Source organism: Paroedura picta, chromosome 9 (assembly GCF_049243985.1).
Source record: "Paroedura picta isolate Pp20150507F chromosome 9, Ppicta_v3.0, whole genome shotgun sequence".
Classification (NCBI taxonomy): Eukaryota; Metazoa; Chordata; class Lepidosauria; order Squamata; family Gekkonidae; genus Paroedura; species Paroedura picta.
The window spans coordinates 31,509,771-31,531,606 of NC_135377.1; the positions used below are offsets into that span (position 1 = coordinate 31,509,771).

The 21,836-nt window shown below is 42.5% G+C and overlaps 1 protein-coding gene across 2 annotated transcripts; it reads right to left on the reverse strand.

Moving 5' to 3' along the window:
• Nucleotides 1-1,835: 1,835 nt before the first annotated feature.
• XKR9 (XK related 9) lies at nt 1,836-20,209 on the reverse strand. Of its 2 annotated transcripts, XM_077352177.1 has the most exons (4): nt 19,877-20,209; nt 15,696-16,214; nt 4,770-4,993; nt 1,837-2,887 (listed from the first exon to the last, which is right to left on the reverse strand). In XM_077352177.1, the coding sequence occupies exons 2-4, from the start codon at nt 15,953-15,955 to the stop codon at nt 2,259-2,261; spliced, it is 1,113 nt and encodes a 370-aa protein (XP_077208292.1). In that variant the 5' UTR covers nt 15,956-16,214; nt 19,877-20,209; the 3' UTR covers nt 1,837-2,258. The 2 variants fall into 2 exon arrangements, with proteins under 2 accessions (XP_077208293.1, XP_077208292.1); XM_077352178.1 differs by lacking the exon at nt 19,877-20,209 and having other exon boundaries at nt 1,836-2,887; nt 15,696-15,996.
• Between the last annotated feature and the right edge of the window lie 1,627 nt (nt 20,210-21,836).

Consider the following 21,836-nt stretch of genomic DNA (forward strand, 5'->3'; position numbering starts at 1 on the left):
GGCATTCTGGGTAATGAGGCTGTACTGGTGACCTTCAAAATTGTTCTACTATTTCTTTGAATATTGGAAATATTTTGCAGCATATGTCATTGTACAAAATAGCCTCCCATTCTTATCTCATAACAGACCTGTGGTAGATGTTAGGAACAGAGACCACGACTAGCTCCAAGTCCACTCCATGACCATCATTAAGTGACTTCATCTATTCATTGCATTAAATATCAATATTTTAACATATGGACTTTAATAGCTGCATAACAGAAACACTGAAAAACATCATGTTAGAATTTCAGCTCCATCAGACACATCGGTAATTCCTTCCATTGCATCCTGTTACTTATGCATGTTCAGTAGTTAGTGAAATATGAAGTTGATCATATTATGACACGCTATCTTTGTGTTGAGTCCATGTTATGTCCTTACTTACTCAGAAATTGCTGGGTAAATAACAATGCTAGAAGCAAAGTAGCTGCGAACATTTCCAGTAATTCATGTTTACCAATAGATCTCTGTGCCCAAATATGTATGAAAAGGCCTTCTTTTGAATATAAGGCTCGATACATAGCATATCGTTAACAAGCTTGCAATAGTACTCAACACTCCAAAGGTTCAAAGTGAACTTTAGTCCTCCGCTGATCTCCCTTTAATACTCAGCCTTCATAAATTTCCCCCATTTATGGAGTGTTTTTGATGGCAGGCAATTCTTTGCTGAAAGTTAAGTGCTCTTTTATATGAACGTATAAAGCAGGCTTTGGTTTGAATGAGTACATTATTTTGACAAATGTTTATTGGAAAGCCAATTACAGCTTCATAAATCAGGGACTCTCTGTGGCACATCGGGTAAGCTCACCATTGCCACCAGATGTCATTGCTGAGACCGGCACAGCAATTAAAATAATTGGGTGGAATCCTGTCCCTCATCCACTGCGCTGACAGTAGTCAAAACAGGAAGAAATTGTTTATTATCTTTCATTTAACTTATTAAAATACTTGTTGCAAGATGTCATGGCCATACTGGGGGGTGGGGAAGAAATAACATTTGCTTTCAATTTGCAGTTAGATTAAAATGACAAGGTCAAGCACAATCCACAGGCTGACTGGCAGCTGGATTTTAAGAGCTGTCCAGAAGAGGAAGAGGAGGAAGTATTTGTGCTTCTGCAGCAATAGAATGAAATCCTAAAAGGCTTTATCATTTCATTTCTGAGATGACCAGTTCTTTTAATCAATAATATGGGAATTACTAATATGGACATTTATGTATCGCTGTGTGACTTCAGACTCATGAGTTCTAATACCACACATTTTGCTTATATTTATGGAAACCAATTGAAGATAATGGGCTTAAGCACACCTGACTGAGGGGAAATTGTAGCCTTGGAGTTGCTATTTCCAAACAGTGTTTACAGGAAACGCCAGCTGGACCTTAACCTATATCTCTTTCTTTACTTGTTTGTACAACGGAGCCCTCCTGTGGCAGAATCAAGCTATGCAAGACAGAAGGGATCTTCCTGCAAGATAGAAGAGCGAAGTCACACAGACCTTCTCATGTGCTTTCAACTCTGGCATCTTCTTCCACATCAATAAAGCATTAATCTCTCTGGTTTTAAATCTCACTATCCATTGTGAGGGGAAAGCCTTATCAATTTCACCAAGTCCTATTCTCTAATCAAATGTACAATACTGGGTCAATCATTACCAATTTCATAGAGAGGGATTATACTTACCCTGTAAGTTTTTAAAACCCATCCCGGTAAAATAGATTCCCTAAATTTAATCAGTGTGAGGAAGGGAAGGTAAAGAAAACAGCCACGTCACAAATAGACATGGTAACAGTAAAGGATAGAACATAACTGGAGATTTGCTTGTAAATTGTGACTGAAGAGCCACTTCCATGAATTTTGACAGCATTTCCCAAAAAAAGCTGTGTAAAACTCAAGGTCTTTATGGATTCAGAGATCAAACCTAGCATCAAGAACTGTGGTATAAGAATAAACAAAAATAGACAAGTGGTGATTAATTAATACATAACTAAGAAAGATCAGATCGTGATGTGAAAAACCACTACCTAAGATCCTGAAAAGGTGATGTGAACCAGATAAAACAATAAAGACCTTGATAGCCCAGTGAGGTAGATGCCGTATGCAACCTGTCCAAAACATTCTATCTTCAGGAGAAACATCATGTAGAATATGGTCCTGTGATCAAGCCTTAATATTAAAAAGCATGAATTACAGAGCAAAGGAAATATATAAATTAGTTTATTGCATTAGGAACTTGCTTCTTCTACACATTTCTTCTCTTTCAGGCTCTGGTCCATCAACTACATCTTGTGTGCATTGATTACTAGGATGAAAAAACTTATAATAAACAAGAAGAAAACAAATGCCTAATACTAAAGTGAGAGCAACTGTCCACATCACATATAGCAGATTATTTGTCCCATTAAATGACGACTTCCAGAACATACAAGCACATAGTATAGCTGAAGTTGTAAGTACTCGGATACCATAATAAACAGAAAGGGGCACTTTTGTTTTTTCTCCCTTTATATTGAAAAAGGTAAACAGAAGGATGATTCCCACCATAGTTCGATATGCAACTTCTGCTGTTGTAGATTTACAAAATTCAGTGTGCTGCTTCAGTGTCCACCATATACTCCCAAGCCAAAGCAATGCAATTAGAACAAAGGCACCTTTGGTGCTCAGTATCATGACCAGCACAATACTCAGTATCCAAGATGTTAAAGTGAACAATTTATACAAAAGATACGTTATTTTGGAAGACAACCTTGTGAATTTAGTTTTATCAGGTAAGGATTTTCGTAATGATATTTGGTAGTCTACAGTTGAACAGGTAACACTGCTGAAAGACACGACAATGGAGATATCTAAAAAAATAGAAAATACAAAAATTGGATCAGGGAAAAACTTGGCAGATTTTTAAATATTGCTCGCAAAAGTACTACATAGAAGGCATATCTGGAACTCTCTTTCTATGTGGTTTTTAAAGGGACAGCAACCTTGTCATATTTTAACTTCAGATCTACCAAACCTATTTCCGAGTCTCTAAACCTCCTTTGCATGTCTAGTGCTTGCTTACCATGGTTATAATCCCTCTTTTTAGCCTGTCTCTTGCCTGTATCCTTAGCTCTCTTTCCCCTAAATGCTCACTCATAGCGTAAACCCCTCCAGTGCTCCTTATAGCAGCCTTTCTCAACTATGTTAAAAAGTAAAGATATCCCCTGTGCAAGCACTGAGTCATGTCTGACCCTTGGGGTGACGCCCTCCAGCGTTTTCATGGCAGACTCAATACGGGGTGGTTTGCCATTCCCTTCCCCAGTCATTACCATTTACCCCCCAGCAAGCTGGGTACTCATTTTATCAACCTCGGAAGGATGGAAGGCTGAGTCAACCTTGAGCCGACTGTTGGGATTGAACTCCCAACCTCATGGACCGACAGCTTCAGACAGTATTTCTGCTGCCTTACCACCCTGCGCCACAACTTTGTTACCATTGAGAAATCCCTGAAACATTCTTCAGGCCTCGAGAAAGAGTTGGTTTTTATGCCCTTCTTTTCACTGCCCAAAGGAGTCTCAGAGTAGCCTTCTCTTCCTCTCCACACAATAGACACCCTGTGAGGTAGATGAGACTGAGAGAGCTCTGAAAGAAACTGCTCTGTGAGAACAGTTTCTAACAGGACTGTGACTAGCCCAAGGTCCCCTAGCGTGTGGAGGAGCAGGGAATCAAATCCAGCTCACCGCATTAGAAGCTGCTGCTCTTAATCACTACACCAAGCTGTACAAACTGCCATTGCCTTAAAGAGATTTAGCTAGACATGGACACTTCCATCTACATAACTTGTTTATAATTTCCAGAATACCTTCAAAGCAAGGTCTAGGTCTGAGACAAATTAACCTTGGCATTTACCACTCCTGATTCCAGCAACTACATGAACAGTGTTTAATTTCTAATAAATGGCAGGCAGCACTCAAGCCTGTTTGATAAACATGCCCACATATCTGGGAGCTTTGTTTAGTGATCCCAGTCATGTGGGTGTATGTTGTGAAACATTTTCCTGGCATTTTCACATTTGGCACTTGAGACAGGATTCTGGAGCTAGTTTGGGGCTTGAATCGTCTACCTGCATTCAGGATACTGGATTAACTAGCTAGATTTTCACTAATGGGACTCTCGCAATGTACTGACATTGTAGAGATTCATTACTTCTTCCCAGTCTGAAAGCTGCCCTCTTTAATCTTTGTGCTCCATAATGTTTGTTCACAGAAGCTGTTTCTGGGAGTCAGGAGTCCATCCGTTACAACCTGCTGAGGGGCCAAGGCCACACTACAAGCCTGAAACAACCATATATTTGCTTTTTCCTAAGGGACAACTAATACTTTGAATAGGATTGCTGGTGGACAGGAAAGTGATAAACACCTCCCTCCACTGGGGATACTTCTGGGATCTGATGCACCTACATGATCTGAGAGGAGGAATTATGGGACCAGGGGCAGAGTACTGGCTTCACATGCAGAATATTTCAGATGCTATGACAGCAACTAGCAGATTTATAAACCAGTCCTTTTAAAGCTGAAAGGATTGCTCTAGCAAAACATGTTTTCTCTTCCAGAGAGCCTACAGCCAATGCCAGTCAGAAGGAACTACACTGAACAATATGTGTTGATTTATACGGCACATCACGTGAGTTCTTTGCTGGAAGAACCGCTCAGTAGATCAAACTGTCCTCTTCTAGCTATAAAGCAGACTTACATTGACTGAAGGCAGAATCGCTAGATGTCATCAGGATGTAGATCTGGAGAATAAGCTGGGGTGTGCTTTCCAGAAATGTCTTAAATAGTCGGAGCATACTTATATCAGCCATTGCATCAATGGCTATTTTATTAACAATGTTGGAGAGGTCATCTATCAACTGATTATCTGAGCTGATCTGTTTAAATGCAGCTTGGTAACCACATTTCAGTGCGAACCAATACCTACAATGGGGGAAAAAATATGATGACACATTTTGTTTAGATTCCTGACCACATTAAATATTAAACCTTAAGGACAGATAACAATCTTACAACTCCCTCACTGTTTTAAAATGCGTGGGTGGATATGAAATAAATATATACGCTGACATACAATTTAAAGCATTTCTTCTGAAGAATTTAAAATGTGTTGCAATAAAATGAAAATTAACTATTTAAAATGAAAAGCAGCCATGGGTGGCTGTGTGTCTGAACAGATTTCTTAACCCTTTTCCCTTCTGGCTATGGTGTCATCCAAAATTCTTCCTTCCAACTGTTTTGCCACATGCAGGAGAAAATGTGCAGACACAGCCTCCGTCATTCAAACTTCCAGCAAGCATGGCTGCTTTTCATTAAAATAAACTTCAGGAGATTGTTGCACCTACTATGAAATGTCTAATTTGGTCCTTTGGCTGTGTTGAAACTCTCTGACGTACATTAGCCCCACCTGTAAAACTATGCAAACACAAATGGCAAAACTTCCACATGCCTCTTTGAAGCTGTAGGAAAATGTCAATGCACATTTTTAAAAACCTAATTTTTCCCCTTAGTAATCTTCCTTTGGATTCCTGTTTTTTAAAAACTTTTCAATACCTTATTCCCACACATACACTACTTTGTTATAAGCCCATTTGTGTAACTCATTCTAATTCTACATTCTCCTTTGTGAAATGAAATGGCAATATGAGATAGGACAATATTGCTGTCCCATTTGCTGCAGTTTCTCTGTTATTTTTACTAGCATTCTCCCCTCCTTTTTCCCATCACAAAAAAAACTACTGGCAACTTGACAGCAGAGATGTTCACAGGTCTTAGAGCATACATTTTTAATGTTGGATTAATGAGGTATACTTTGAAAAGCATCCCTCATATTCAAATGGTTGAGATTAGGGTGCCCAGGCAATTAACTGGTGCTAGTTGAGCTGATCCATCTTGCCTCTGTTTAGGAATCTATACTTGCTGCCTGTTTGTTTCCAGATACAATTAAGAACTTATCTTTAAATACCTAGATGGTCTAGAACCATAGTCTTAGAAGAACAATCTTCTACCATAAGATCCTTTGTCAGCACATTCTGATTGGCTAACAAAGACTGAACCTTGTCTAAAGTCACACCCAAATTATAGCAAACTCTCCCCTGGTACTTTTGTCAGGAACTCATATTAGTATTGATTAAGCATTCTGCAAAAACTTGTCTGTTTATCCTGCTTGAACTGTAAAGTTTCCAGGCATTTAAAGTCATGGGAGACAGAATTCAAGCTATTTGGGGAGTGGTGCTTTGGATGAAAAATTGAAACATACAAAACACAAGCCTAAACTTATTTAACTGAACAACATAAAATTCATCATTTAAACTTAATACATAAAATTAAATACAGATATTTTAATTGATTGCTTTAGGAGTTGTTGATATTCAAAATTCCATCTGGAATAATGCTTCTTCCACCACAGCACGCTCTATAATCACACCTTCATATCTAAGTCTGTATTATGGGTTCAACCATTTCCATTCTATAACCTGGCCAAAATCCAGGAATATAACTCCTTCTACTCAGGGAAGATTGTTCAATTGTTCAAAACTGCAGAAAGAAATAACTTGTACATTTATGGAGTTACATCTGCTGCAGTTAGCAAAAGAAACGCCACGATCCTTGCGATACCCATTCTCAACACATGATTTTTCTGAGATACATCATAAACCACTGAGGAGTCATACCCTACAGCAGGGGTAGTCAAACTGCGGCCCTCCAGATGTCCATGGACTACAATTCCCAGGAGCCCCTGCCAGCATTTGCTGGCAGGGGCTCCTGGGAATTGTAGTCCATGGACATCTGGAGGGCCACAGTTTGACTACCCCTGTCGTAGAATATAATTACTTGCTAATGGTTCTAACAGAATTCTCTCCTCTCTCTAAATTATTTGTCTTTTAGCCTAGGAAGAAATTTAATTTAAAATAAAAACCTTAGCAAAATAATTCTCTGTGCATTTCATGGCTGATTAATTAATTGCATCATGATGAAATCTTCCTTCTTGAAATATTTATATTTCTCTTGTAAGTCACAGATTTTATTCCCACTATCAAAACATATCGCACATTCTTTTGGCAGGGAACTAGAATGGAGGTCATATGCCTTGATATGCTTTTGCCAAACCTATATATTTGAATAGCTATATTAGCTTCAACAGAATGAAATTAGATGACATCCAGGCTGTTGATTCAGACATCTGTTTTCAGAAATGAAGCATCCCTTCTGTTCCACACTGGAGCACCAGAAATTTTTAAACAAGTATAAAGATGAATGTATACACTTTGTTCATGTGAAATGTTTCACAAATAAGAAAATGCAAACATAGAAGAAAGGCCATCTTGAGCAGTCTTTGTAAACCACAATGTTCTGCTCTTTCTCAAATGAGAAGGCACCCTTTCAATTTATTTGTTAAAGCTCCACTTACAGTGGCATATCCCAACAAATATAAATTCCTCCTGTGGGAACTTCTGAATTGTTGGCAGTTTAAATATGCAAGAGAGGCAGAGCACCAGCTGCTTATAGCAGCCATTCTAAACAGGGGCCATATGGCCCCCTGTGGGGCCCTGGCACATTTGAAGGGGGCCACAGACAAAAATGTGAAAAGGGGAGCCCAAAGGGTTTGGGGCTAGTGACTGAACTGAAATATGACAACATTAATTTCAATCTTCATCAAGGGAAAGAAAAAGAAGTCATATAATCTGTTTCTTTGTGTGTTCTTGAATTAATACATTCAAGAAAAAAATGAACACACATGTTTCTCTTGGATGAATGTTCTAGAAATCTATCTTGTTTATATACAAGACAAGGTACATTGGGTATAATTAGTTGACTCTTAGCCTGGGCCACTTTTAGGCTATCAGGAAGAAATGCACTCAAAGGAGCTAGAAGACTGCTAATCAATTCAGCTAATCAATTCATAGGAGAAGATTATTTGAAAAATACCAGAAAGTTCCTATATAATATGCTTAAGTGCACATCTCTGTTGCTCCCGTAGGATACTCGTCATAAGCTGTTGAATCTGGCATATTCCGACATGAATAACATTTTGAGGTGTATAGCATGACTCCATTGAGGAGTGAATGATGAGAAAGGACAGAGGCATCAGCCTTTCTCTCATGAGGTACAGATAAACAGAAGTGTGCTTAAGTAGGAAGCCAACAAATTATTAAGGGAGAAGAAGTCTGATGGCCAGACTGTGGCAACAACAGTTTCAGTGACAAACACAAACAACTTCCACCTGTTTGTTCTGCCATGTTCCCCAACTCATATGTGCTTCATTGCTTTCCAGTTGGTCATGATAGTTATTTTCCCAATAGTCCCTGGGACCAATCTTGCCACCCCTTCATTGTTTTGAGAATCCTTCACGTCTTCTAATTTTCAGGGCTATCTCTACTGGAAAAGGGCTATCTCTCATTTTGTCAAGTTCAGTCTTTAGAAATCTGCAAGCACACAAAAGCGTATATCTTTTTTTAAAACTTTGTTGGTCGTAGAAGTGCTTTTGGACTCAAACTTTGTTCTGTTGCTTCCCTCCTAAATCATTTTGTCAGTGTGTCTCAGGGAGATTTAGAAGCACCCATCCTTCTCTAGTGGGTATAATTTGATAAAATTGTTCTGGTAAAATGACTGGAATAAGTTGAAGTCTGTTGCTAGTCTGTGACTTTTTGGGCACCTTGCTATGGTCATGTAGCCACCGGCTCCTGCCTTAATTGTCTTGACCAAAGTCCTAGAACTCCCTAGGGGAACTGCTCATTCCCCTTCCCTTATATTCCCATACTCTGGGGTCATCTGGCACCCTACTGTGTGCTCAGCTGTTGTGGCTGTTGGAGGTTTGAGCTGTAAACTGTACTGCCATTTGATTATAAGAACCGTTTTGTGTGAAACCGAGTTGTGTAAAGAAGGAGGTAGTATTTTACTTCTATAATTGCTCTACAGTTATGCATGCTTTTGTCTTCAACAGAACACAAGTGTTGTGAAGCCATTTGTACTCACCCGAAAAAAAGTTCTAAGTTTCTGATTTGCCTTTTCGGAAAGATTTGCCATGGAACATGACAGCTATGCACAAAATTCTTGGCCAATGCTAGCCCATCAAAATATGCCACCAGTAACACTAATAATAATAATATGAGCCTCTTGTGGCGCAGAGTGGTAAGGCAGCCGTCTGACAGCTTTGCCCATGGGGTTGGGAGTTCAATCCCAGCAGCCGGCTCAAGGTTGACTCAGCCTTCCATCCTTCCGAGGTCGGTAAAATGAGTACCCAGCTTGCTGGGGGGTAAATGGTAATGACTGGGGAAGGCACTGGCAAACCACCCCGTATTGAGTCTGCCAAGAAAACGCTAGAGGGCGTCACCCCAAGGGTCAGACATGACTCGGTGCTTGCACAGGGGATACCTTTACCTTTACCTTAACACTAATAAAGCAACATACAATTCAAAAATTATGCCCCAGTATACTCTGAGACATTCTAAGGAAACCAAGGTGCAATTCTTGGGTTAAATGCTACAAGTGCTTGGAGTAATCCATCAAACATCTGGTGGTGATGCCATTTTCCACTAACTTCCTTTCCTTCCTTCCATGGAGTAACTTGTTGCAGCTCTTGAAGAAGCAGCAACAGCTGTGAAGTGGCAGACTAAATCCTATGACCAGACCTCTGTTCCTTTGATCATCCCTGCAATACAGGGGGAAACTATAGTAGCCTCTTATTAGCTTATTACCCAAAACAAGAGCAATATTCTCCAGATCGAGCTGCTTGCTTGTGTTATGCCAACACATATTTATCTTTCAGAATGACGATATCCCTGTAGTATTCTCACCTTATAAAACAATCAAAAACACAAAACAGATGGTCCCTGCAGCCAAGACCTAAGCATCTGTTTAGTCCACGGTAAGTTTCAATAAAACCTATTGGTGTAAATCAATCTGTTACAAACTCACAGACATATTCATACACCCTAGTCCTGTGGCTGTCTAAGCTTTGTGTTGGAATAAATCTATTGCAGGACAGAGAACCTCCCAAGTTCACAGCTGGGAAGTTTGATCAGGTGTGAGATGACCTTTGGACTTCTGGCAAGGATTCTCACAAAGCAAGGTGCTTACTGGATTACCTAGGGAGAAATTTCGCTTTCACTTCTTGACAGCCACATGTATTTCAGTAAGGCTTCCTTATTGACTTTGTAGTGACATTCACTTAAATACATTAACTTTTAAATAACTTTAATCAATGAACTTTTGGGAATGAATGGGGAAATGCTTTGAACTCCCCCCAAAAAATCCACTTTGTGTGTAGTCATGTGTTCTTTAAACAGTTAACTATAATGGTTCACCTCTTCCTCAGTCCTCCCAGTGAGATGTGCCTGCTTTTAATGCATTCAGAGCTTCCCTCTTTCTACCACTGTGATTTCCTTTACAACTGCCTTGGTTTCCTTGGAGCAGGTCTGGCCTGTTCTCTTTAGGGTCCCACCTGACTTTATAAACTCCCTCAATTTGACCATTAAGGGTTTGTCTTGAACTCCACTGAGATGTGTTGGTTATAATAAAGAATGTAGAGTAGGAAACGAATTTTATTGGGGGGAGAGGAGACAAGAAGGGGGGAAATGGGACCTGCTGACAACCAGTTTTGAACTTTTCTATGGCCTGACCTGTTTTGTATTTTTTTTAATTGGCTTAGCTTGTTTAAATTGGCTCCTTGGTCTTGTTTTATTGTTTTGGCTGTGAACTGCCTTAAGCAGGTTCTGGAGGGACGGTAGGCACTTCTGAATGAATGAATGAATGAATGAATTCTCTTGCATCCAGATAAAGGATGGATTCCAAGAGCCAGGGCTGCTAAAGATGTAGAAGCACGATTTATTTTTACTTATCTGTTCCACATAATATATTTCTGGTAAGGCCTTGGAGGAGGAGCATGTCACATGGCTTAACACTCACTCAGGGCAGCTGTCCTGCCCCTGAGTGCCTCCTCCTCCAACCAGCTTGCCTGTCTGTCCAGCAGCCAGCCAATCACTTTCCATCCCCCACCCCTGACCACCCCTCCTCCTTCCACTCCCCTCTGAGGCTCAGAGGCTGCAGATTTCTGATGTGTGAGAGCTGCCCCCACCGGTGAATTCCCTGCCTGGGAGCCTCCAGCCTGCAGCCTTTCCAGGTCCTGGGGGAAATCTTTCCCTTGGTGACAAAAGTTTCCACCCTTTCCCTCAGCTCAACAGACCTTATTTGATAAAACAGTGATGTAATGCCAGTAGACAAACAGAAGTGGTTTGAGATTACCCACCCCTGTCTAGCAACCCTGGATTTTCTTGACAGTCTCTCATCCAAATGCTAACAAGGTCAACTCTGACAAGATCAGGCACACCTGGGCCATTGAGATCAGAGCAATGGTGAACGTGTCTATAGTGATATCACTGGACCACCCCTTGCTAGGCTGAGCAGCTTCAGTAGCAAGCATCACTACTTTCCCAGATCATTCGGATCCCAAAGCCCTGTCTAAGACTGCCAATCTCCAGGTGGTGCCTGGAGACCTCCTGGAAGTACAACTGATCTACAGACTATGGATCTCGGTTCTCCTGGAGAAAATGGATAATTTGGAGGGCGGACTCTGTGGCATTATACCCCACTGAGGGAATTTCCCAACCAGGAGGCAGGAACCCTATGGAAATAAGAAGTTGGACAACAGCATTGTTGCGGGGAGTGGGGGTGGGGAGTATGTTAAGTGACTTCCACTTTATGGCAACCCTATGATTTAATAACCTCCAAAACATCCTATCATAAAGAAGAAAAAGAAGAGTTGGTTCTTATATGCTGCTTTTCTCTACCCAAAGGAGTATCAAAACATCTTACAGTCACCTTCCCTTTCCTCTCCCCACAACAGACACCCTGTGGGGTGAGTGAGGCTGAGAGAGCCCTGATATTACAGCTCAGTCAGAACAGCTTTCTCAGTGCTGTGGTGAGCCCAAGGTCACCCAGCTGGCTGCACATAGTGAGAAGCAGGGAATCAAACCCAGCTCACCAGATTAGAAGTCTGCACTCCTAACCACTACACCAAACTGCCCCAGCCTTGCCCGGATCTTGCAAAGCATTATTGTCTTTTCCAGTGACTCTCTCGTCTTCTTATAATGTGACCAAAATACAAAAGCCTCAGCTTAGTCATTTTACCTTGTAGGCAATGTTCAGGCTTGATTTCATCCGCAGCCTACTTCTTTGTCTTTTTGGCAGCCCATGGTATCCATGACACCTTCCTCCAACACCACATTTCAAATGAATCACTTTACATACCAGGCCCTAAATTCATAACAAGGCTCCTTAGTCATAGTATCAAAAATTATTTTAAAGATTTAATTTCATAATATTTTGAAGAAAACTAATTGGAAGGGTTGGTTTTTATGCCCCGCTTTTCATGACCCAAAGGAGTCTCAAAGCAGCTTGCAATCACCTTCCCTTCCTCTCCCCCCAACAGACATCCTGTGAGGTAGGTGGTGCTGAGAGAGTTCTGTCAGGACTGCTCTGTGAGAACGGCTCTATCAGGACTGTGACGATCCCAAGGTCATTCAACCATCAGAATTGGGTGAAAGCCCAGTTTGATCAGGACATTTTAGGGATTTGATTCTTGACAATGCATGACAGTAGCCTCACCATGTTCTAACTATTAAATTGCTACTTCCACAACAATCACAATAGCATCAAAACCAGGCCACCAACTGGTAAGGTAAGGAGTCTCGGTATACTTGGGGAGCTCTCCAGGTATGCTGCAAAAGTTGCCATTGTGAATTGATCAAATAAAATAAAGACAACTTTTTAAAAACAGTCTGATGAGGACTAAATATATTCCAATGTTGAGAGCTGTTGTAGGTCAATCAAAGGAAAGAAAGTGGAGGATGGGAAATGTCCCTACTCAAGCCACTGAAAGCTTACAGAACTCTGGAGAAAGAGATTTTGGAAAATGCAGTGGAATTTCTATATAGAGGAAGGGGAAACTATCCCTTCAGGGTTTTTTTTCCAGTCCTGTGCTTGCATTATCTGATATTGCCAGCATTTGCTGACAAGGGCTCATGGAAATTGTAGTCCATGAACATCTGGAGGACCACAGGTTGACTACCCCAATCACCACTTCTCCACATCAAAAATATATAAACAGTGATTGTGCAGGGATTGTTTCATAGTTGTCTTCTTAGAATGACACGGATAAAACTGTTCTGACTGGGCAGTGATATCAGGGTTCTCTCAGCCTCACCCACCTCACAGGGTGTCTGTTGTGGGGAGAGGAATAGGAAGGCGACTATAAGCTGCTTTGAGCCTCCTTCGGGTAGGGGAAAGCGGCATATAAGAACCAGCTCTTCTTCTTCTTCTTAATTGCAAGAGACTTTAGTACTCCCAATTGCCACAGCCTGGAACAGAAGAAGCTTAAACTTATATAATAGTCCTTTTGGCTGAAAAGACTGTGAGAAGACTGTCTGACAAACACTGAAAACATACAAGTTCTCAAGCCCTACAAAGAAAAAAATAACTGCTAGCTCTGTATGCGATTTCCACGTATGCTACTTTGTCAACTTTCACATCTCTAAATAATTTTGAATTGTTTTTACTTAATGCTAAACAGTATTATTTGACAAAAATGGAAGTACAAACTCTGTTCATATTACAAAGAAATCCAAGAATCATTTTAAAAAGAGTTTGTTTTCGAGTCTTTCAGTATTGATTAAGCTCTACTTTGCCTAGTGCTGCTCTTTTTTTTCTTTTTCTTTTTCTTTCTTTTTTTTTTGTCTAATCCTAAAACAGATGCATTTACACACAAATTTAAGATTGTCATGTATCAGCCCAGAATGAGATCGTGCACCTTTAAGAATTTGATTCTTTAGTCACTGTGGAATAGCCTAATGGAATAGTCCATCTGTCCTCTGACATAGCAAGGAGCAACTGAAAAAGACTGAGGCAGAAAAGTAGGCTGAAGACCTAGCAGCACAAACACATCACACCTAACGTGTCTGGAAACAGGCAATAAACATTCTTAATTAGGCAAAGGTAAAGTTATCCCCTGTGCAAGCACCGAGTCATGTCTGACCCTTGGGGTGACGCCCTCTAGCGTTTTCATGGCAGACTCAATACGGGGGGGGGGGGTTGCCAGTGCCTTCCCCAGTCATTACCATTTACCCCCCAGCAAGCTGGGTACTCATTTTACCGACCTCGGAAGGATGGAAGGCTGAGTCGACCTTGAGCCGGCTGCTGGGATCAAACTCCCAACCTCATGGGCAGAGCTTTCAGACAGCATATCGCTGCCTTACCACTCTGCGCCACAAGAGGCTCATTCTTAATTAAATCCATGTAAAACAGAGATTTACAGCCAGAAAACTGGAGAATAATTTAAATCATTGTTCTCAACCACCCCCCTTCACTTCCATGTCTCCTGGACGTCTTCTGCACCCAGGCCAGCGCACTGGGCTGCCACCAGGTGTTTATACCAGGGCACATCACCCCACCTCTTCCTGCTCATAGATAGGGGAGCATTTTGCCAGTGGCATCTTGTCCACCATGGATTTGTGCTCCTGCACAGAAGTTTGCACAGTGAGATTCCGCCGTGCTGGGGGTAGGGGGGCTGTTTTTTTCATTTAGAAATGCGGTGTTGCGTGGGGATACAATACCACATTCCTAGACGGGAAAAAAAATGCCTCAGGCAGCTCCACATGAGACATTTTTGTCCCTTCTGGGATGCTGTAATCAGGGGCCGAGCCAGGCCTTGATGGCCCAACTTTTCCCCTGCCTCTAAATAGGTCCCAGGGTCAAAAAGGGAATGCAGATTTATCTGCATTCCCATGCTGCAGGGCAATGGAGGGTCTGAGTCAGGCCACGCCTGGGATGGCCCCAGCCCAGCATCAACATTGAGCAGAACCAGGAATTTTCTGTACCACCAGACGAGCAGTAATGTGGGGGGAATTCTCGGTGTGGAAAAGGTCCTGGACACATATACCACTTCTTGCTATCCATTCTCTTTCTGAGCTTTCCTTTCCACCCCAGACTCCTGCCACTGACCTCTGTTTGTCACGTTCCTCTGGACCAAGCCATCCCCATCTCTTCTTTCTAGATTAGCTAGGTCTGTTGGCTCCTTGAGCAACTCCTCTTTCCTCTTCCAAATTGTTGTTTCCAAGGCTGATTCTCTAACCAAGTCAGTCAAGCAACTGCTTGCTAGCAACATAATGAAGAAAGTGCCAATTTAAGGTTGGCATTGGTTCACATCTGGTGTTGACAAAGCAGGAAACAACAAGAAGCATCTCCTAGATCCATGCCACAATAGACTGAGCACATGTCCCTTTCATGTGCCTTATACCTCAATGTAAACAGGATTTGTCAACCAATTACTATTGAGGCTGAATCACTATACCCACCCCATTAAAATCTATTAGTTCGTTATAATACATTCTATTCTGTGTTACAAATTATAGTGGATTCAAGTGGGTAGCCGTGTTGGTTTGAAGAAGAACAACAAAACAAAATCAGAGTCCAGTGGCACCTTTAAGACCAACAAAGATTTATTCAAATATTTATTTAGGCAATTCTAGTGCCTAAATTTATTTAGGCAATTCTTCATGTTTCAACAAATCTGTTAGTTTATAAGATGCTACATCTCCTTTTGGCTTTAGGCTGAACATTTGGTTCTTACCTTGTAAGTATTCCACCATGAAAGGAATGTAATAGACAAATCCAACCCAGTTTCACATCATTGTCTTCTTTAAACCAAGTATAACTGAAAAACTGGATGACAAATGATGAAAGAAGCACTATGAGCCATGTTAAGGAACACCAGAGATACATTTCCTTGCAGAAATAGTTCCTTGCTACCCAAATATCCGCTCCAATGTCAGCGATATAAGTCACAATTCCAAGAATCAGCATAGCAAAGTTTTCCTTAGTAAATCTCATTGTCTTGTATTCATGAGGATTTAATTGCAGATCGTAAGGAAATTATGATGTCTCTTGACATAACTTGATACTTAGTAATAACATAGTTCTCTGTCTGTAGAAGAAATGGTGGCTTCTATTTCTTGGAGTAGCAAATAAAGCCAAACTTATTGGTGCCTGAGTTTTTTATTAATCCTGTCCATTACTAATAATTCATTTTGAGAAGTATCCATAGGTATTCCACATAAACTTCAGCAGAGTTCATTCATCCTGATGGTTCCTGGGGGGGGGGGGGGGGAGGGAAGGGAGAATAATTAATGGGATTTTTGAAAGACGTTAATTCAGAAAAACATAGTCCTTCATTGCTTATATGACCATGTACATCCTGTATAATTTTGCAAATATTAGAAACATATAGCTAGTTCAATTAAGAAGAAGAAGAAAGAAGAAGAAAGATGAAGAAGAAGAAGCAGCAGCAGCAGCATTGGTTCTTATATGTTTCTTTTTTTCTACCCAAAGGAGTCTCAAAGCAGCTTACAATCACTTTCCCTTTCCTCTCCCCACAACAGACACCCTGTGAGGTAAGTGAGACTGAGGCCCATTATGCACGGCCGCCGAACCGGCAATTTCGGGTCACATGGAAAATGCAGAGGAGGAAGACACCCCAACACCGGTTATGCATGGGACGGGGCGCAACGGCGGCAAAACCCAGAGTAACCCATTATGCATGCGGCGATCTGGGCACCGCTTCTGGTTGCGCCCCGGTCACCCGGAAGCTGCACTTTCTTCCGCGTTTCGCTAACGCAGCTTTTTCGGCAGCATGCACCGAAGCTGCAGCCGGTTGCAACTGGCACCGTGCGTTATCCGTGATTTTAGTAGCCGCCATTCCACCCTGAATGTGCGTTATTCCCCCCGTGCATAATGGGTCTGAGAGAGCCCTGAAATTACTGCTCAGAACAGCTTTATCGATGCTGTGGTGAGCCCAAAGTCAACCAGCTGGTTGCATGTAGGGGAGTGCGGAATCAAACCCAGCTCACCAGATTAGAAGTCCAGACTCCTAACCACTACACCAAAATGGCTCTCAATCTGGCTTACGGGAAATTTGCTACCATACCATGGACCAAAGTAAACTCAATCAAGGAAGCCAAGGGCCTCATTCTGCAAACCCTGAGAAAGGCTGTTAATGATAGGATGTTTTGGAGGTCTTTAGGAGTATAAGCTGGAAGCAACTTGACAGAACTTAACATACACACAAAGTGGACATATGAGAAGATGACCTTCAGTCAGTCATTCTTTCAGTTTAACCATGTCCCCCAGAGGTAGCTGAGAACTAGTGATCAGAATCTACTTAGGATACCTGGCCCTAGGGAGGTCAAACTGACCTTAACCAGAACCAGAGCTTTCTCAGCCCTGGCTTGCCACAAGATAACAGGGCTCTGCAGGACCTTAGACAGTTCCACAGGGCCTATAAAACAGAGTGGTTTTGGCAGGCCTAAGGCTGAGGCCTACAGTAATAGCTAGCTGCTGACTACTCCACCTGTAGCCACCAGGTTATACTCCTCAGTGAAAGCTATGTAAAGTGGACACTCCCTCCGATCTGTAGCCACTAGGCTATTCTCAGTGAGGGTTGCGTTAGGTGGACCCCCTTCCCCTAAAAACGCTATTAAAAGTAATATTTGTTGTGTAATTTTAAAATGTTTTAAATGCTTGTATTGTAATGTGACATGTCTCTTTTTGAGAAAGGGTGGAATAAAAGTCTGTACATACATACACGCACACACGTACACGCACACATCTTTAAATGTCCTGCGGCGCCGCGGGCGCCGCGGACTAAATAAAAAAGTAAGGGCTGGTGGGGAGGAGTTAGGGCGGGCTCTGTCCGGGATAAAAACTCGGAGGAGCGAATCAGGAGCCGCGAGGCGGCTCCTGATTCGCTCCTCCGAGTGGCACTCCAGGGCCAAGTGTCCAATTGAGAGGCGCGCGAAGCCCATCTCCCAGCTGCCGTGCCACATGCTCCACTCCTCCTCAGCAGCCATCCTGCACGGATGCCTGCCAGGGAGGATCCTCGCCCCACTTTGCTTGCCTTTGGGGACATGGCTTCCCCTCCACCGACCGAATGCCCTTCCCCGCCAACCACCCGCCAGCGTCCTCCGCCTGCCCGCCCTGCGACGAACCCACCCTTCCCACTGCCACCCCGGACGTCCCCTCCCCGATGTCCTGCCATCCCTGCCACTATGCCCACACTTTCCCTCCGTGCCCTGGCCGCCCCTCCCTGCCCACCACCCCGATCCCCGACGTCCTCCCACCGCTGCTGTCGTGCCCACACTTCCCCCCGTGCCCCAGCCGCCCCTCCCTGCCCACCACCTCGATCCCCGATGTCCTCCCACCACTGCTGCCGCGCCCACACTTCCCCCCACCCCACTTGCACCTCCTCGCTTCCCCACCTGTCCCCGAGCTTGGCCGCCACCAACGCGCCCACGCCCCCCCACTCGCCACCCTTACCCGCTTCCCCTCCTCCGACACTTCGTCACCCCCACTGCGGCCCGGATGCCACCATGGCCACGCAGACGACAAGGGAGAAGACGGGCAGCCGCACACGCACCAAAATGGCTGCCGCCATGAGGACGACGACTACGAGCCAGCCCAACATGCCAGGGCCTCCCTTCACCCGTCCTACTGCCGCCCGACACCACGATGAGGACGCCGCCGAGCCGCTACCCGCACACCGAGATCGCCGCTCCCTCAGGTATGCCTCACGCTGCCCTCGACGCTATCCTCCCTTTCCCTGCCTTGCCTCTCCTCTTCCTTGCTCTTCCCCCGGGACCCCTCGCTTACTTCGCCCTGCTGATACAGGGCCGCTTCCACAGACCCCTGCCAGCACCCCACTTAACGCCGCGCTGCCTCCTAGCGCCCATTGTATTCACACTACAATGGGCTTTATTCCTAGTATATACATAAGAGGGTACTTCCCAGGGCTGTGGTGAGGACAGAATGGAGGAGCGGAGAACAATATAGTAAACTGGGGAAGAAATATGGGGTGTAAATAGCTAAATCATCAATGAATAACAATAAATGGTTGCACAACAAGGAATGGCTGGGAGGGGGCAATTTGTAAACTAGTGAAGTGGCTCACTTTGTGCTCTGCTAGCAGACTGGAGACAAAATCACAACCAAGCCTGCACTAAGATTCTTCTGCATATTACAACAGTACTGTCTCATACTCTGGACCGGCTTTGGGGCACACTTGCCCCCAAAAGATTTGCCACCATTTTCTTATTCAACCTTGAAACACTTTCTAGATGAAATTTCTTTCCTAGGGTTCACCCACATACACTTCTGGTAGCACTTAGTGCCAATAGCCATATAGAAAATTCCCCCACACAAACCACCTTTGAATCACTCTTGGAGAGAGAGAAGGAGAGTGTGTGTACAGCAAGTGGAAGACAGCCATTTTGAAACTGAATATGCATTATTTCCACCTAGCATAAGATTACATAAGCATAACAAATGAAGGCAGCACAGAAAATATCTTTCAGTATCAGTATGAAGATACTTCCAGTGTCTATGGATTTTTAAGTCTCTCTACGGTATTTTTTCAGAACAGTAACTATTGGCCAAGAACCAGCATAAAGAAATACACTCTCTGTTTACTCCCTACAGCAGCCTGAATATTCTTAAATGATCTAGAGAAACTAACACAAGACAGAGAAACGTAATTAATATTCAGGCCAATCTAAATTAATCAACTTATGGTAATTTTCACTACTCTTCAGCTGCCCTTTCCATTGAGATCAACGGAACATATCTACTTGTAAAGGTCAGAGTGCTGGGCACACTGATACGTGGATTTCTGCTCGAAGACTGATCAGGAAGTCTAAATAATATTATTTATATCTGTCGGCCACTGGCAGCACACACAATTCTATCACAAAAAGGACTTACCTTAAAACTTGTCAAACACACAAAAAAAGTTCGACAGAAAACCCATGGTCTACAGACAGGAACTCTGAACGTTTTGAATAGTTGCACTCCTTGGTAGTTTCTAACTAGAAGAGAAAAAAATACGAAAGGGTGTGGGACACTGTGTAAACTGAACAGCAGTCATCAGTAGATCACGTGATAGAATTAATAATCTCCCAGCTAGGTGGATTGTCACAACTTTAACTGAGTGACTCAGGTGTTTTGTTTTTTTTTTAGTTTGGGTAAACTTTTTATTTGAAACTTTATTTGAAAATTTTTGATTTCTCTTCAACCCCACTTTATTCTAATAAAAATGTATTGGGATACTTCCCAGTATTTATACATTTACCATGAATAAAATAGCGTTTTTCTTTCTTTTTTCACACCTCAATTTAACTTCCACTCAAAGAAAATAATCTTCAATACATTTTGAGTAAAACTTTGAATGAAAGTATCAGCAAAAAAAAAAAAAAAGGGATTTGGGGTACAGCCACCCTAAATGTGTCCACAACATCACTAACTCAATTTCAGAAGTGTCACAAGGTGTTAGTTGACACTTGTTTGCTTTCCTGAAGAAACAGAGAATTGTTGGTGCGTCCTAAGTAGTTGCAGTCCCCTGTACAGTTATGGATGTTTCAGACCCATTGATTTGTCGGGACTGAAGTACATAAACCTGCGCTTAGAATTGTGTAACTGATCTGCAGTCTCTGTTTTGTAAATGCTCCACAGCAATTCCCTCACTACATCTGAGGGAACTATTAAACACAGTTTTGTTATGACTTCTGTCTTTAGTGGCCAAACTGCAGCACTCCAGATGTCCATGAACTGCAATTACCATGTGCCCCTGCATGGGAATTGTATTCCATGAGCGACAGTTGGGCCAGCCCTGCTTTAAGGGGGTGTTGTTGCTGCCACCTACAGACCAAATATGTTTTCACAATTTCTTTAAAAAGATGTATTATTCAAAAAGCTACTTTTGTGAGGAATATGAAAAGTAACCAGGACTGAATTCAGCACCTGTAATCAGCATGTACACAACTACGTCATGGAGGTCAGCAGCACTGACTGAAAACTGTGGCCACCAGATACAGGATAAGATATAAGACAGCCTTCCCCTCCTGCCAGTCAAAATAGTAGGAAAATATTAGATTTCTTCACAGACTGCAGTCTTTCTTCATATTCAGTCTCCTGACAAGATTTTTGACTGGTGAAATCATTAATAGCAGGCAGGTTGGGCTCCACTTTTGTTTTTAATGACGTGAATTGGGTTTTTGGGGGGGGGTTGTTTTCTAAAACAGACTGTCTTCTTGAGGCATTTGAAATCTGTTTGATTATTTTCCAATTAAAATGACTAGTCCATATTTACACTGTTCTACACTGAGAAGAATGGGAGTTACTTTCCATGCGAGAAAATTTTGGCAGACATTTGTAAACAGAAGCTTGCTACCGCTGTGCTAGGGAACATATGTGTAGTTGCAGCTGAAGCTCTCATAACCACAAAAACCATCTTGTAATGCTGTAGCCCCATTCCAGTTATATGAGACTACCAGACGGGAACAGTAGTGGGATGTGTATGGTAAAAGTAACAAAAACATACAAAAAGACTGGCTCAGTGACATATAGAAGAAGCCAGAATCAGCATGCCAAAATCACTCTCCCATGTTCAGAGCGCCATCAGAGAGGTTTCTGGGTAATAGCTCTAATGTCTAGCAAAATTTACTCCTTTTTCAATTATGTCCCCATCAAAGGGCAGCACCTTCTATTAACCATAACATAAGTTGCCAGATTTCACACAAAATGTTTTACATATGAACAATCACATACTCCAAGTCTCCCATCCACTATCACATGAAAATTAAAACTAATATAAATGTGGGGGGGGGAGTGTGTGGGTGAGTAGGTGGGTTACTCCAAGCATGACCACCTGTGCTCCTTTTCCTAA